The following is a 17,940-nucleotide window of genomic DNA, read 5'->3' on the forward strand; positions in this document are numbered from 1 at the left end:
AAATAGAGGTACTTCTCTAGATAAAGGTATCATACACAAAGAACCAAGTGGCTTTGAGTAGAGTAATAGAAATGGGATGGTGTTTAATATGCAAGATCATGTGCTTCGAAACTAATACAGTGGGTCACTTTAAATGCCTGTGATTGATTCAGGACTTCAGAATTATTGATTTGACTAAAAGCATGGTGTGGGGAAGATACAACCTGAATTTGTTGCTGTTCCAGGCTTATTGTATGTTTTTCGTCTGTGTGCAAAATGCAACTTGTAAATATTTATAAATCTTACTGTTTGGCTTTGGATGTAGTTTCAGGTAGAGATTAATTACATTTAATGAGAGTGATAGCACGAAGTGGTTATGCATTCATTTCACCAAGCTCTGCATTTGCTGGACCTGGACTGAAGTGCTGGGTTGACTCTGATGAAGTGCATCTATATCTTGGTATTTTCATTTTGATTGAAAGTGCACTGGACTTTTCTGTTCCAGAATCTGATTTAGACTGTCCCATCCATGGAATTAGTTAGTAAGCAGAATTGAGTGAATAGCTTGGTTATGTTGATATAGGGCTAAAATTATTTTTTTCCTCCATCAATTGATTTAAAGCCAGAAGAAACACATACCTTTTAAAATCAATAGTCATTCTTAGAACAGATTTTGTATGTGGCCCAACTGTACAGTCATGCATTCTCTATGGAGATGATGCACAGTTTCTGTTCTGAAAAAAAAATTCTGGTAAGTTTGTGGAGAAATGTGCTGAAGTGTAACAGCTGGATTTATTTTATACACCCAAATAGTGTCGCTGCAAGGTGCAGCTGTTGGGAAAGCAGTTCATGTGTGATGGCTGGAAAGTGGTGCCTGATTTGTAGCAAGTTTTACCCAGACTTTTGGGACTCATTTATCTGCTAGCATTAACCAAAAATATCTAGAGAATATCACTATTCTTTATGAAGCAGAAAAAATATTTAGTAAGGAGAAAACAGAAAGAATCTTGAAACCAGGAGGAAAGTGCTTAAGTTTAAATTTTAATGCACAGTTAAGAAAATAAACTTGGGTCCATAGTTTAGAAAATAAATTGTTAATAGTGACTAGAAAATTGATGGTTTGGGGAAAGTTATGAAGTGTAATGAATTTTCCCTGGATCTAAACTTTTTTCCAAAGAAACTGGGTCACAAGAAACATAAGTTTCTCACTGCTGCTTTGTTCCCGACATGCTTGTGTTCTTTGGTTGGTTTTCAAATTGATGTGGGCAAGCAAAAGCTCATGTGGAAATATGTACAATTTGAAAGATTACATTAAAACCAATAACTGTTGAGAAGGTTGTGAATACATACCCATCTCTCTGCTGCAGACATACCACACTACAAAATAGATAAAATACAGTCATCCACTTCATATTGTGCAGAAAATATGGTAGCTGTGTCTAAAATGAAGCATATGCACTCTTTTATTGATGCCTGAGAAAGTGATGAAGATGGCTTTAGAAGCTGGGACATATGCTTGAGGTGTACGCACACTAGCCTGAGTAATATTTTTCCTATAGTAACATGCTTTGCTGCACCTCTTGCTGGCATGTTTTTTTCCTAGCAAGCGTTTTATCAGAGGAACTAAACTGTGTTATCAATAGACCTATGCCAGTCTTCAGCAGTAAAAGAAAGCTGTAAGGATGAAAGTGCTCTTCCATGCAGTCAGACATAGCAGAGCTAGCTCCAGATATGTCCCAGTCACATGGGATGTGTGTGACATGAGTTCAGTAGGGGCTGATGGTGTTTCCCAAGAAACTACAAAAGGATTTTATCTGTCAATCATACCAATTTAAGGGGTAAAACTGCAAAAGTAAATATATTTAAATTTGTCTTTGGGAAACTAAAAGGAGTACAAAATTGGCAAATTGGGATCTGTGCCTGAGTTTGTATTTCAAAGCCATTTCTGTCATGGAGACTTGCTCACGAATTCAGATGATTGATCAAATAGTATGATTTTTAAAACTACTGAACATTAAGAATTGAAAGACTCTGCATAAGATTAGAGTTGATTTATGTTTACTGCTACTGTTTCTTATTTGATATGTTAAATAAAGTTTATCTGAAATAACAGGAATATTTCTGAAAAGACAAAAGGTAATAAACAGTATGGTGATGTTCCCTTGATGAAATTAGTAAACTTATGATATGCTTATTAAAATCAAAATAGAAATTTATTGCAAACATAGAATGCTCTCAGTTGGACATGATTTAATTCCATATCCTGGCCTGTTGGCTCATTGAGTAACAAAGTATGATAATGTGTTTAAATACCTAAGCTGCAGCAACAGCAGGAAATGGGGTGCAACCCATACAATATAATATTCCAATTAATGGAAACCCAGATGATCACAATGGCAAGTATAATTATTTGAGCAATAGCAATAGTTTCCTATGGATTTTTATGCACCAATATATAAGCTTTAATGTCTGACACTGTAAACTCTAATTAAAGCTATTTTCATGATTTAGACTTCTCTGTGTCCCTAGTATGTTGTAAGCTCTGATAATAAGCCTGCCTCTGTCCAGTCACCTGTCTCAGACTTTTAAGAACATGCTTGTCTTTTATTGCTTTTTTAAAATCTGTTTACAACTGGTCAATAGATTTAAATTAGGAAATATTGAGGACAGACTGCAGCAGCATAATCAGATAAGCATTGTTGAAGACTGACTTACATGAACAAAAGGTAATGACAGTATGAAATTCCTGATTATATTTTGTCAAACTCTATGCTGGCCATTGTTTTTAGAATACATGGAGCATGAATTTAAATGTTTTTTTTTAATCAGCATAAAAGATATAACAAGCTAAGCATAGAAATAATAAGATATATAATAACACTAATACATAATAACAGAAATAATTAAGAATACTCAAGAATAAATATCTTCTAAATCTCCTGAAGAGATTAGAAACATGCACAAAAATGGAAGTATGAGAAGAGAAAAATGTAGGTATTATGCAGAGTCTTGGGCGATGGTTTAAACAGGACAATAAATGCACTGTATTTGTGATCCTGTGGATACAAATAGGTACTGCACATTTTTCAGCTTGGAAACAAGAGTGCCATTAGCAAGATAGGAGCAGCCTCTTCTTAGGAAGTTCAAGTGTAACTGCAAAATGAAAAAAAATTAGGAATTTTTTTTCTTCTCACATGCTTCTTCCCTGAGTTGTTGTAGGCCTCCCATTAAAAGCATCACTTTTAATTTGATGGAGAGTAGTGTGCTAAATTGTGTTTGATGTCCCTTTGGACCTGGTTTTGAAAATTTATTTGGAAAATCTAATTTGCATATGCAAATTTAATTTCATGGTTCAGCTTTGTGGAAGCAAATTTTTTGTGCTGTGTCCTCCTTGCTGCTTCTCTGGAGGAATGCAAAGGTGAACGAGATGGGCTGGGAAGAGAAAAGAGAATGCAGCAAAGAGAGTGGGTTTGATGAAGAGGAAAGAGTTCTCATGGGCAAAGACAAAGTACAGAACTTGGCCAGCTTCCTCACAGAGGAAATGGAGGAAAAATGTTTAGATACAAAGAGGAGGAGAGGGCTGGACACAGGAGACTGGAGATTTTGAATGACCCAGGGAGTCGAGGCAAACTGTCTCTATAAATAATGAGAGAATGATTTGAAGGCAGCTGGGACAGTTCCAAGAAATGGAATACATCAGGAAAGAAGAAGCTATGCTGATGATGAGTGGGTCATTGAAGTGGTGGCTGCTTGCAGGATGCCAGCAAAAAGGGAAGAACTTGGTACACAAGGACTGAAAGGAGGAAAGTGTCTAAAATGTGGGTGCACTTGCATATTTTACAATAGGAGCAGAGTTAGACATGTGCCCCAGGAACAGAAGAGGACAGCAGTGATAGCTGCTTTGCTGGGCTGTGAGGCTTGGTAAAACTGGAAATTCCTCAACCATAGAGGTCTTAAATCTTTACATTTCCCTGCTGTCTGGAAATGTGTGAAGATGCTGTCCAGGTGTGAGGCTCCGCCCGATTTCTCTGCTGCCATGTCATATAAAACATCTGAGTGCAGTAGAGTCGAGCAGTACAGGTGTGTGCTCTGCCTGCAGCTGTTCAAACCCTGCTAAGCTGGTGGGGTGCAGGGCTCCACGCAGCAACATCCCTGTGTGACTTCTTAGATGTTTGTTTGTTTAATATTCTTTTAACATTTTAAGTGCAATATTTATCAATAGAGAATTTAGTCTCAAGCAAGTTCATCTGGCTGGATGGTAATGAAGGACTTGATCCTTTCATGACAGTTTCATATATCCTTTTACATTACTGTAATTTCTCTAGAGTCCTTTTCATACAACTTTTTATTCTATCACAGAAATATCATTGTATGCCAAAGAATTAGTCAAAGTTCTTGTAAAGTACAAAGATAATTGCTTAATATATTTCTCTCTTCATCTCTGTGGTCAGAACTTAACCTCAAAAATGATATAATACAGCATTATATGGAACGAAGTAGGCAATCAAGTTTCTCATGTTTCCTAAAAAGGAAGAATAAGGTGAAATCTAAAGACATGTTTAACCTCTTTGTCTTTACTTTCAGCATCCGTAGAAATAATTAATTTTTCATGTCTTATGCACAATGGAGTTATAAAACTGATTGTTTGTTTAGGTGGTTGAAGTTTGAAGAAGATGTAGAGGATGGTGGAGAGAGGTGGAGCAAACCCTATGTGGCCACACTGTCACTTCATAGCTTGTTTGAGCTGAGGAGCTGCATCCTGAATGGCACAGTTCTTTTGGACATGAGAGCTAACTCCATAGAAGAAATTGCAGGTATGTATCAATGTTTCATGTATTGGTTATGAAAATTATTTAATAAAAACTAAATGCATACCAAGAAAGTTATTTCATAATAATCAGTTCAGTTTAGAAATTCCTAGGGAATGTTTTTCTCAATGTTCTGGAAAAGAAACTCATGTCTGGCACAGTTAGTAAATATTCTATTTATATTTTTAATGTGGAATCTGCCGCTTTAAGAATCAGTTTTTGAATAAAGAAGAAAATGAAAATGGAAGAAAGATAGTAGTTTGGTTATGTTTAATTAGAGCTGCCATGTTCTCTGCTCCTGCTATGCTGCTTCACGTGAGCAAGGCGTGTGCTGTCACAAACTTAATCTACTGCTATGCTAATTGCAGGCAATCTAGATTAAAAAAAAAACCAACAAAATATAGGGAAGTATTTATTGCAATTAAGTTACATGAAAACAGACATGTCTCTGAGTTGAGAATGAAATCAGGAGTAATGATACAGTGTAAGTTTTAAAAAGAAATTTTAGGTACATAAACTTCTCAAGAAAAAGTTGAGTGCATTTTTTTCCAATAGAAGTTTATTTGGCAGTTCCAATTCTACAGTTTGTGTGAGCAAGACAAAACATAATGGATGAGTCTTCTCTCCCAAACTATAAGTGAGATTGAGACTAAATGCCATTTCCTGCTTTCCTGGTGTTTCCCTTAAAGACTGTAACTAGTTTAGGAAAGATACAAAAGAGAAAGCAATAAAATTTTCTAACACTCAAGATTATCAAGAAAATGACTTTGTGAATGATGTATAAATCTGTGTAAGTCCCATATAAAATTAAATTTACTTATTTAAATTGGAGGGGCGCTATTGTTTGGTGGGCTATATTTAACAGTGGAATTAAAATTGGCTCAGATACTGGTAGCTGCTTTTTGTATTTATTTTTCCCAAATTGTTTATGTCAAACTGATGCGAGATATTATTAATACAAATCTGCAGAAAGTTGTGTGGGTTTCTACTCTGTGCCGAGATCTGATTCTTCCATGATTCATAGTCTGAATTAGACCTTCAAAATTTGTCTTGATAAAGATAAAATATAAACATGAAGAATAAAAAGCAGCTCATTTGAAAGAACAAATGTGTCTATCAGTACGTTGATTTATTATATGTTTATGAAAAATTAAGAAGTACTTTGGTCAGCTACTTGATGTTCTTCTATTACTTTTTTGCTTAAATGGTACACTGGGTTTTTCAATCTTGACCTTTGTATTCTTAATCCAGAAATCACTCAACTTTGTCTGTAGTCAGCTAAGAAAGCCCTTCCAGAATTGTTTTTTTAGTAGGTAAAAAAAGTAAGGATGAATGCAAAAAACCTCAACTTCAGTGAATATCCTTTCCAACCCCCCCTTTTGGAAGATATTGTATATTTTCCAATATAGTGAGGCCTGAATTAATTACTGTTTATAATCTCAATCCTTACTTTTAGTGATTTTGTTTCAGTTAAGGTGGCCAAGGATTTCCACATTTGTAATTCTAATGTTGAAACTCACCAGAGATGCAAGTTGTTCTTCAATGGAGAATTTGGAGACTTACCCTCATGCTATTATAAGTCAGCCCTAGTTGTGACTTATCCTGGTTTGTTGATTAGGAAAACCTATTCTGAGAAGAGGCTTTAGGATGACTTTCATTAAATGGCATGTACCAGTTTCATTTAAAAGGTATGTGTTGTTGTGGCAGATTTGGATGCATTTTATTTGTTGTTTCATTTGAAAGAATTTGAATTTGTTGTTTCATTTGAAAGGGGTGAATTTGCTTGAAGTGGTAGGTGTCCCTTTCTGGTGAGGTGACCTGACACATGACAAGGTCTGCATGGGTTGTGCTTGGTCTTTGAGAAATTATGTTTTTCCTCCTCTGCAGAGTCAATAAGCAATAAATTCTTTTTTTTTTTAGAAAGCGTTGTAGCAGGTGCTTTAGGCAAGTGAATCATTGTGCAAATTACTCACGTTATGTCAGGTTTCTTTGAAGAGATATATTTTTTCCTATCAAGAAAAAAAGTAGCTCAAGACTCAAGAAATAAAGTAGATACTCCAATTGCTTTTCTCTGTTAATATTACTTGTGCTGTAGCAATGCTGTTTAACGTCTGTAGGAGAGTTTGTTTAGGTTACGCCCTACAGTTTTAAGGGGTACTCCTGAATTAAATTTAATTCTTGTGCTTCTGATTCATAGTTTAAGCTTTTGATTTTTTTAAGGCAATCTTTTGATAATTTTGCTGCATTGCTATAATGCATAATCTTTTGAGAAAAAATATATTATTTGTGTACATCCTCTTATTTGCCTTTGTTAGCGAGAAATGTGTGCTGTGTATTTATTGGTAATGTCTTGCTATCTGGGCTATATTCCAATATCGAATTACATTGCTGTTAGTGCAATGCCAGTCTTCATATCCTGAAAGAGATGCACTTAAATTTTATTGCTAAATTGAGACTAAGAATTCCTATTTGTTTTAGTCAAGGCTTTTAATCTATAAACACTCACTAAGGCATTAAACTCTTAGCACTTAGTCCCTGAGAATTTCTATTATTAAGTCTGTATTTTAGAACATTAATGGGCTTGTGGTAAAATGTACAGATGAAAACCACCTTTGTAATGTTTGCATGGTTTCCAGAACTATGTATTTTGTATTTTATCCCTAGAAACATTGACAGTTCTGCATAAAAATATTTTGGTACTGTTTATGTGGTGAGGATTTTAAAATCATCCTCTATTCCAGCACATCCATTCTCTCTTAGGTCTTTTTCATTCCAACTGTCGTATTTAAAAATTACTTCATCTACAAGATTGTATATTTCTTTGGACAGGCACACAATTTCTTTGTTGCAAAAGAGCTTATTCATACCTATGATGCTGAATTCACAGACAGCATCTTGTTATAATACAGAATTCTGAGGTGAATTCCCAACACTGTCATTGTACATCAGAACAGCATTTTTGTTCCTGAATTTCTCAAATTGTTTTTAATTTTTGTAAGATGGATTTTGCTTCTCTTGAAAAGAGCTCAGTTCCTCAGCTGAACTTTATCCTGTTTAAAAATGCAATTTTTATTACACATATTTTAGGGGAGTTATTACTATTTCTAATGTGTGACTTTTTTTTTTATATGTCTTTGCATTGACTTCTGTATCAGTAAGTTAGCACTCCATGCACAAGGAATTCCTTTGAATATTATGTAGTAATATTTTATCGATCACTTCTGTATAGAACATATGCTAAAAGGAAGTCTGAAAAATCTATGTAATCAAAACAGTTTATTTTGGAACTTGTCTCTTGAGGATGTATTTGCCAGAATCTGGCGGTACCATTAGAGAGCAGCTTCACTGTGTTGTTCAAGTTGGCAGATGAAAATGTTCTCTTTTGATATTTTCATTTAGTTCCTTTGAAACCATGTAGATTCTCAGATTACCATCTGGTTTTTTGATTATAACCACTGAATGAACTCAAAAGGTTCCTCTATTTAACATATGATGCCATTTTCTGTTGTTTGGTTCAAAAACTATTCAGTCCAGCCTTTAATGGCAATACTTTCTTTACAGCATGAGCCACAGAACTTGCATATTCTTGTAGTTTTCTGTAAACCTTGTCAAATAAACTGTGGCCTCTGTTGCACAGTGGAGCTTTGGCGACTTGCACGTATTTGAAATATTCCCATTTATTTTAAATGGTTTAATTATAATAATGTTTTCTTTTTAAAATTAAATTTTAAATTGACCCTTCCTTTCCAATCCCAAGATCTGACATTTTTCCCGAGCAGTCTTTTGTATGTTCCTCACGATTGAATTTTCAATCTGTGTAACAGCTTAATCTTGTGATTGAGGTCACCAGGCTCTGTGCTCAGCAACTCAGGGCATTACATTCCAAGTGTACAATTTTATTGATTTCGTTAATATCATGTTAAGCTTTCAATCTGAACAAGTCTTCTTTTACCTTTGTTTGCTTTAAACTATATTATTCCATAATAACCACATATTTTACTGGCTCAAGCTGATATTTTATGTCAGTGGAGTCTTTTGTTTCATCTGCAGCTCTCACACTGTGTTATGTTTCTGACAGTTCTTTTATGGTACATTTAACTTTTATTACGAACACTGTAATAAAGGGTAGGATTGCCTGTGAGTAATCTGCTTCTCTGTTTGACCCTACACCTGTCTTTTGTTCAGCTTTCACCCTCTTGCTTACCAAGGTGTCTGCATTTGTTTGATTTATTTTCACCTTAGCATGTGGTAATAACCTCTGCAGAGAAACTGTCAGGTTTTGTTCCTTTGTCTGTGGGTAAATTGTAGATATCGTACCAACTTCTAAGTAGCACTGTCTTTTTCTGTGGTTGTTTTTTGTTTTCCCATGTTAACACAACTGTAGGAATCTTTTTAGATTGCAGAAGCTAATCTCAGTTTGAAAAATTTATTTTTTATGAGGCATCCACTGTGCCTGCAGTTCTGAATTGCAAGCTGGGAATTTTGGCCTTGTCTCTGCAATTTATGGTTTTGTGAAATGCTTGCTCTTGTTCCTCACTAAAATGATCTACTGTACTTTATTTTAAAAAGCAGACATTTTTCATTCTTTCTATTCTTTTCAAGCATGTTAACTGAATATTTGAACCAAATAATTTCAGGTAAAACTGGAAACAGAATCTGTGTCTTGAAGCACTGGAGTGCTCCGCCCTCTTGGATGAGCTGCTGTAAATGCCAGATTAGCTAGCTTGTTTATAATCACCCTGTAAATGATGTAAGTGAGTCTTGGTTCACAAGTGCAGCCCAGGAATCCTAACTGTTTGTATTGCTCCTCCTGCCTGACTCTCTAGGGAAGGATATATGTGGGTTCCTCTTTAGAGACTCATGAAGATAAAGGACAGTGCTCCACCTGATTGTCTTCCATAATGCAATGCATTAGGGTTGCTTGGTTTTTTTCTTCCCTGTCTTTAAGGGCAATGACCACAAGCCAGAAGAACTTTGGCTTTTAAATTAAGTTTTGCAGCTATCACCGCAATCGTGATGCACACAGAAGCCTGTGTTTTTTATATTTTGTCATTAATATCTTATTTTGTCCTGCAACTGTACAGTTATAAAATTTGGAAGTCTGAATACCAACACCCTTGCTGGTGTATACTGAATTCAGTTTCTGCTGTAAACTGTCAGTGCCAACCTACATCAGGAGAATATGAGCTCAGTAATTTCTTTTTGGACTTCACAGGTATTTTGATACAAATGCAGTATGTTTTCTACAAATTTATTCTATATTTCACCTGAACATTCTGTGTGTTATTGCACATGAGGTGATGAGCACACTGCGAACCTGGTGCAGTGGGGAGCGAGCTGTTGCCACACTTGAGAGCCTCCTTATTGTCCTTTTGCCTGGACCTGTGGGGACTCCACATGGGTCTGGCCACGTGTCTCTGTACGAAGCTGCAGCGTGTAACAGACCCCTCCAGAGAGAGTGGAGGCAGCCAGCCTGCTTTTGCATCCTTGTCAGCTCTAGAGGTGGGACAGATGGAATTTTCTTTGCTGGGCCACACGTGAGCCATGCTGCATTTGAACAGATACAAATTGTCTGCACCCCATGGCTGCAATTCACAGCCTGGGTAAATTGTATACAGGTGGTGATGAGCTATAGCTCAGTTACTGTAGTAGCTTGTTAAAGTACCCACATTGCTCACATTTACTCACAAAATTAATTTTATACAGATGATGTATTGTAACCGAGTCTGAATGGAGAAAACATTCTTAAAATTATATGAAAACCCAAGTTGCTTTGAATTCTTTTAAATTATGGGATCAGGGAGAGTATCTGTTTTTAACAGCTTGAAAAAATTATTTCATGGTTCCAGTATCAACTAAGATTCCTTACTGAAGAAACATCTTACTTTATCCTACTTCTACTGTCTGGATGTCAGCAGAAATGTTACAGTGTGAGTATTTAACAGAATGGGTAACACTGTGCTACTGGATATTCTACAGTTCCATATCCTTCTGAAAGCTTCATATGGTAGTGAAGTATTCTTGAAAAATGGAATGGTAAACTGTGTCTCTGGCTAGAAGTGGGCTGTGCAGAATTTAAAAGGACATTCAAGAGGAAAATTCTTTAAAACAAAGATTCTTTACTAGTTTTTTTTTTTCATATGGAGTGTGAAAAAATGGCTGCCTGTTCTAGATAGAATAGTGAAGACCAGGGCTTTGAAAATATGTACAGCTTCAACTGATATGAAGGCTCTTCTACTTACAGGATTAAGTGATTACAGTCTATTTTGAAAATTAAATGTTTAAAATGCTCCTTTTGGCCTTTTCCTCTTGGAAATTAACCATGCTGCTCTTGTTTTCAAGACAATCTTTGCAATTAAGGGTGTTACTGATATTGCAGGGGCCTGGGCTTTTAAAAATATTTTGAGAAGCTTGTGAAGAAATTGAAAAGGAATCCCATGATAGAGGTGGATGGACACAGTCTTTTTATTCCAGCTCATATCTGTGCAGGGATTGAAAAATGGGGTCAAAATACAGCAATCTGTCAGAAATTTGACTGTATTTAAGCTCCTACAGTTGCTACTGCAACTGGGTCTATGTTAAAAGAATGACAGCTGGAAGGAAATACCAAGGCAAGAAAGCACATCTTCACTCTTTCCAAAACTGAATGCATCTTCTCTTATTACATAGTAGCAGTGCTACAGTAAAAGGGAAGTCATTGTAAAAACCCAAAAAACTCTAGGTAAGCCACTTTCTTCTTTCTGGCGGGAAATAAAAACTGTTAGTCACCACACTGGCAACAACTCTGTGGCTTCTATGGCTGTTAATAAGTCTAGCAGTGCATCCTAGGGGAAGAGGATAGGGATTTGATTTTCCTGTCATTTTCTCTCCTAAATGGATAAACTTAAATATTGACATCATCCTCAGCAGTTAATATATTTTAATATTTCATGTGAAATATACTGTTATTCCAGGAATGACACTATACAAGTAGCACTTATCTGTAAACAAGGGTTTGACCACAACCCTAATTTTATGTGTCCTAGAGGAAACCATTTTTTTAGCTCTTCCTTTGGATTCATGTACTAAGGGTGTCTAAAGGCAAGATAGTCATATCCTTAGGGCAGAGGTGTGTCTTAATAGGCATTAGAGTAGAGGAGGAAAATAATTATTTTTCTTGAGCAGAAGATTGGTTTCCATTTATCATGTGTTGCAAATTCTCGTCTGCTTAAAATATTCTACCGAAGACTTTCCTCAAACTTGTGTTACCTTCTCTTTTGGCTTTCTGTTATGTACCTTGCTGCTATGCTTCCCTCCCCCTCTCTCTCTCTGTCTCTCTTTCATTAGGGTCTAGAGTGATTAAAAAAAGTCTCTGTCTAGACTGGGAGTTCAGAGATAACTGACCTGAAGGTGTTTGGATTAACCCTGGAGATAAAAGTTCCCTTCAGGCTCGGGTGAAGCACCCTGAAGACAGAGTTTACTAGTTTGGGCACAATATGGGGCAACATTACTCCTTGGTATGAGCTGTTTGGTCAGCCCTGTGGCTGATACTGCACAGGAGGTCGTTGCTGGGGGGGAACCAGGCAATACTGAAAGCCTGTGCCTGATTTTTCATTTCAAAGCTCTGGATACGTAGCTCACGGTCACATCTGTTGGCAGCTGCATTTACCTGGACCCCATCCTTGTCCGTCTGTGGGCATGTCGCTGTAGATGTCAAGGTAGACTTGCTGGTAGCCTCTCCATCACAAGTGAAACATGCAGGTTTCTTCTTGTTCAGCTCTCAAGCAGGTGTATAATACATTGGCTTGTTATGTTGATATTGAGAGTGTCAGAAAAACTTGTGTATTTTGAGTGTATATTCAGTGCATAGGTGACTGTTAGCAATTAAACTCTGCTTTTAACCAGCATAGTGATTTAATGCATTTTATCATCTCCTGTTGCTCCTGGCTGTTATCAAAGATATGACAAATAATGTCTCTACTGATGATGCATCTGCTTTTTATTTTTCCTGCTCTGCTTGCTTTTCCACTGAGTTTACTGGCAGATATAAATCTGATTCCAGTACAGAATCATGAGCTGTCTGGATTTTCAGTACAAGGAGTTTTGGACTCAGCTTATTGTATCACTATTTTTGTTCAGTACAGTTTCTTCCAATTGATATACAAGGGCAGTGTGTACTTAAATTCTGTATCAAAGCATATATAACAGCATTTTTTCCCTTAATTTTTCTGTTAAGCATCATTACTGTTGGTAGCAGTATTTCCCCAAATAATATTTTTTTAAAAATCCCACAAAATTGTCAACGATTCTTTCCCATTTGAAACACATAATTAATGTCATAGAATAATGAAATCATAAAGTAGTGTGGGCTAGAAAGGAACCATAAAGATCATCTAGTTCTGATCCCCCTACTGTAGGCAAGGACACCTTTAAGTAGACCAGGTTGGTCAGAGCCGCATCCAACCTTGCCTGCAACACCTCCAGGGATGTGGCATCCGCAGTTTCCCTGAGTAACCTGTTCCAGTGCCTCAGCACCCTCACAGTAAAGAATTTTTTCCTTATAATTTTAAATTACTCTCAATTTAAATCCATTACCCCTTGCCCTGTTACTGCGTGCTCTTGTAAACAATCTTCCCCTGTCTTTCCTCTAGGTTCCCTTTAAGTATTGGAAGGCTGCAATTAGGTCACCCCAAAACCTTCTCTTTTCCAGGTTTAACAATCCCAGTCCTCTCAGCCTGGAGCTTGCCTGCATGATGTGTCCTGTAGGTGGAGCAGGATGAATTAATCCACCTCTGCTTCTGGCTGTTCTTCAGAGGCAATTCCTCATGTACAGTCCCTGTGGGAATGTTGAGGATGATCCCTCAGCCTCCCCTTCCTTTCCTGTCCCTTATGAACAGCTGTAGCCATCCATAGGCACACTCCAATTGTGGAACTTGCCCCACAAAGTGTCAGTAATGGCACCAAGCTCATAACTTTCTTGCAGCAAAGTGGCTTCCAGCTCCTTCTGGTTTTTGTCCATTCTGAGGGCTTTGGTGTAAAAGCACCTCACTGGACTGTGTCACCTTCCTAGAAGAATGGCTGGGTATGTAAAAATAGTGTTGCATAGGAATACATAAAACTATTTTCTGCTAGTGCACTGCAAAAATGGTTTTAATTTCTTAGTAGGGGGATCATTTTCACTCTCACCTCCTTGAAATTATCCTCTTGCAGTAACATATACATCTGGCAGCAGAAATAGATTCTATTTGGTAGCGACAAATAATGCAGCAATTTTTATGTATTGTCTTACCTGAATTTTCTTTGCATTACACCAAAGGTATTGTATAGCTACAAGAAAGAAAGACTGACCTCATGTGCTAAGTACAAAGGGAATAAAAAAAAAGTTTCCTCTCACAGCCAGTCCTTTGTAGGAAATAGAATAGGGATTATTTGGGAAAAAAAAGACATTTTATACACATCATAAGCCTGGATTTAAATATGTTATATGTAAGAGTGCTTAAGAACTGGCTTCAGTCGTTGTACAGGTGACCTTAATTTGTGAACAAAGTATTTTTTTGAGGATTTTTAAATATTAATAGCATCCTTTTGTCCCTGACCTTCCCCTGTCTCTCTCCATGCTGAAAGTGAAATGCTTCTAGATTAAACTTCCTTTTAATTCTGCTGCATTAAAGGAACTGGTGCATTTCATTCGTAATCTTGTAGGGTACTAATCACTATTATTATTGCAATTTAAGAGATAAATTGTTTCCTTTTCCCCCTCTTTTATTATGTTTGTGTGTATATTTTCAGATATGATTCTGGATCAGCAGGTGGGCTCTGGGCAGCTCAGCGAGGATGTTCGTCACAGAGTGCATGAGGCGTTACTGAAACAGCATCACCATCAGAACCAGAAGAAGCTGAGCAACAGGATCCCAATTGTAAGATCCTTTGCTGATATTGGAAAGAAGCAGTCTGAGCCCCATTCCATGGATAAAAATGGTAATGCTTTACTTTGCATTTTGAGCCTTCAATAGCATCTGCCTGTTTGGTATTGCATGTGCTTTGTACCCACAGCTTAACAGCGTGATCCTGCTCTGAAAAGCTACCCTGTAAAAATGGTACTTTTTGCATGAGAGTAGCTCCTCTTATGAATTCAGAAATACACCTGCTCAAATTTGAAATCTGGCTACCTTTCACAACTCGGGGCTGGACAGAGCTGTTCAAGGGAACTCACTGAGGTGTTGGAAGCTGTGCTGGATATCCTGGGTATCTGCCATGGTGTGTTATTTCCAGTGCAGCTTTAGGTGTCCTGTGCAATTCCTCAGACTGAGCTTGAGCATCTTTGCACAGGGTTGTTCTGAGCTGTGGACAGGCTCCAGCAGTGCCAGGAATGTGGTAGGACTATTTTTGAGTTCTGTTGACTATCCAGGACCTATTTATTTAAAATTTAGTGGATTGGTGAAACAGCGTATGCATTAGCTAGAGTTCAACTGCTGCTTCATATTTCATAGGTGAGTTTGAGGAGTTGAAAAATGAGGCAAACATTTCAAGATAACACTGTTGGAAAGTTGTCACAAAAGCTGTACCTTGTTCTTTCAAAAAATCCCTTTTGGGAAGATCAGGATAATGCTAGTGAGAAATGTTTGCAGAATGGTTCTAAAGTAAAATGTTGGCATAACTTTTTTTTTCCCCTTGCTTTTACAGAAGACCTTACAAGGTCTATTATTGTGCAGGTCATCATAATGAAAGATAATTTCTTATTGCCCCTTCCTTATTTGCATAAACAAAGGGTTGGGTTATGAAATTGATAGCCAAATTTTGCAAATATTTTTCAGTTACCTCTTGTTCCAGAAATCAACTGTAGTCAAATCCTGGTCCCTTCTGCTGTCACTCTGTTTCAGAGTTCTGCTGAGCTCTCCTATCACCTTGGGAAGTGGGGAGTGAAGAAACAGCCATAGCACAGGGAAGGTCAGGATTGCAAGAGGATTTGTGTGCTCTGAGGCATAGGACAGAAGGCAAAGAGCAGTTATATAGCTGATCTGGAAAGATTGGGCTGCTTATATATAAAATAAATGTTAACTTGATTTCAAGGAAGAAGGTTTTTTCCAATCATTGCCATATAAAGTTTTAAGAGATCTAAATCTGGTTGCTTCCCTGGGGAAGATTCTAGACCTAAAAGGCAAGATATAATTTCATCTGATGAGGATATTAAATAGAAACCTTAATTGTAGCAATGTCGCTATAGGACACGAGAAAGCACAAAAAGAGCCACTACGATGGCAACGTAAAAAAGAAGAAGGTTTATTTTTCTGACTCCAACTTTATACTTTTCCAAAGGTGACAGTGGATTGGAGAGTGAATGGGCCACCTCTCCAAAGACATTGGACAAACCACCAGTACATCAATTTCCTCCACCCCCATGAAGGAATGCAAAACAATATGTTGTTTATAGAAAATGTGTGGGAAAGTTTTCTAACAGAATGTAAACTCAGAAGGCTTTAGAAAATCTTAAGAATCAGGGCGACATCGCAAAGTGTCATTGTAAGAGTAAGGAAAAAAATAATATTTACTAAGAATTGTGTGATCATGCATACGGATGCACAAGAGTAAATGTAAGTAGGATGATTGTCCATCATTTTTAAGGCAACTTTCTTGTTGATTTATACAGCTTTTGCTGATGGCTTTAAACAAATACTCAGGAGACACTAGAGAAAGTTAGTGATATAATGATCCTGCACTTAGTTTCCACAGGATGTAAGATGGCAGCTTGCATTTTGTGCTCGATCTTCTGTAATAAATAGCCATTAGTTGCTTTAAGAAGAACCTTCAGGGCAAGCTGTGAAATTACCATGAGCTCAATTTTGGTAACTTTCTGTGTCTGTTAGTGGAATTGATGCAGTAATTCACTCCAGAAACATCTTGCATTTGCCTAAGTTTCTTCTGGCAAACTTCCTAGCTCTTCCTAAATTCCCCCCAAAAATAAATTCTCATCAGGATACCATCTAATAAACACACTAATTTTATAAACTCAGTGATTAAGTGATTCTCTTAAGTAAGGAGACATATTACAGTTTTTCATTTGTCTTTCTCTATTTTGCAAGATGAAAAAATGCTTGTGTGAAAATGTCTCAAGTGCTCTGACCTCTTTTAAAAAAAATCTTAGTCACTTTTAATGTGTTAATTTAAATTAAATATACCAACAGACATAATAGAAATTATATATATGTAAAAAAATAGAATAACCTATAGAGATTCAATAATTTTCAGGAAGCTTATGTGAAAATATATCAGATTTCTATCTAAATTACAGTGACAAGTCCTAAGCATGAACTTTTTGGATGAGATGTTTTTTAATCAATTTGAGGCGTTGTTCTACTTGTGTCCTTTAAGTGCTATTGCACGTTTGGCAGTCTCCTGCATTGACCTCCTCAAAATCGATGATGGCCCTGTGATTAAACAAGGAGGATTTGTTTGTTAGAGGTTTTTCTCTTATCATCCATTACTCTGTTACATAAAAAAGCCTGAATCTTATTTTATTGACTGAATTGCTTTGAAATTAGTATTAGCTTTAGAAAAGGAAAATCTAGTCTAAATTTTTCGTTCTAAAATGAACTAGATTTTTTTCCATTTTCAAGACAATTAAAAATAAGCAGCTCAGGGTTCTGAGTGGCAGCTATTGCCTGACTACTCCAGGATTTAAGAAGTGGGAAAAGAGAGAATTCTGGAGAGCTGCCTAGTTTCAGATCCACTAACTGTGCCTCTTCTGGCATACTCTTAGTTATTTCCTCACCCTATGTAACTTGCAAGTGTAGATGGTGTGTAAATTATGCAGGAATCTGCGCTGAAATGCTCAGCTGTCAGGAACTCTGCTGTTCTTAGAAGCTTGACCAGGAGTAGCAGAGAGATTTCTGATCATTTTCTCTGCCAGTGCCTCCCAAAGGCTGGAGTTCAGCTACAGTGTTATGCTCACTCTGCTTTGTGTTTCTTTTTAGATTGCCATGAACTGTCGGTACAAGCTACTCATAGTAATATAAAAATGTATTGTTAAAATAAAAGTTTGAATAATGTAAAACCAAAAGCTGAATAAGTGTAAAAAAAGAAAAACTAAGGTATTTAAACAATTTATATTATTGTCCAGAACTGTGGTGTAAGACACATCTTGTTTCCTGAGGACAAACTGGTAAAATGCATTTAA

At 36.8% G+C, this 17,940-nt stretch overlaps 1 protein-coding gene across 12 annotated transcripts in view; it reads left to right on the plus strand.

Moving 5' to 3' along the window:
• The window catches only part of SLC4A10 (solute carrier family 4 member 10), a 170,122-nt gene that overhangs the window by 100,062 nt on the left and 52,120 nt on the right, over positions 1–17,940 (plus strand). For all 12 annotated transcript variants that reach the window (XM_085584316.1, XM_085584312.1, XM_085584314.1 and 9 more), the window contains 2 exons: positions 4,633–4,793; positions 14,556–14,744. In XM_085584316.1, coding sequence (XP_085440442.1) covers positions 4,633–4,793; positions 14,556–14,744 — 350 coding nt within the window. The remainder of the gene's footprint in view (positions 1–4,632; positions 4,794–14,555; positions 14,745–17,940) is intronic.

Source organism: Lonchura striata, chromosome 7, assembly GCF_050655825.1.
Source record: "Lonchura striata isolate lonStrDom1 chromosome 7, ASM5065582v1, whole genome shotgun sequence".
Taxonomy (NCBI): domain Eukaryota; kingdom Metazoa; phylum Chordata; class Aves; order Passeriformes; family Estrildidae; genus Lonchura; species Lonchura striata.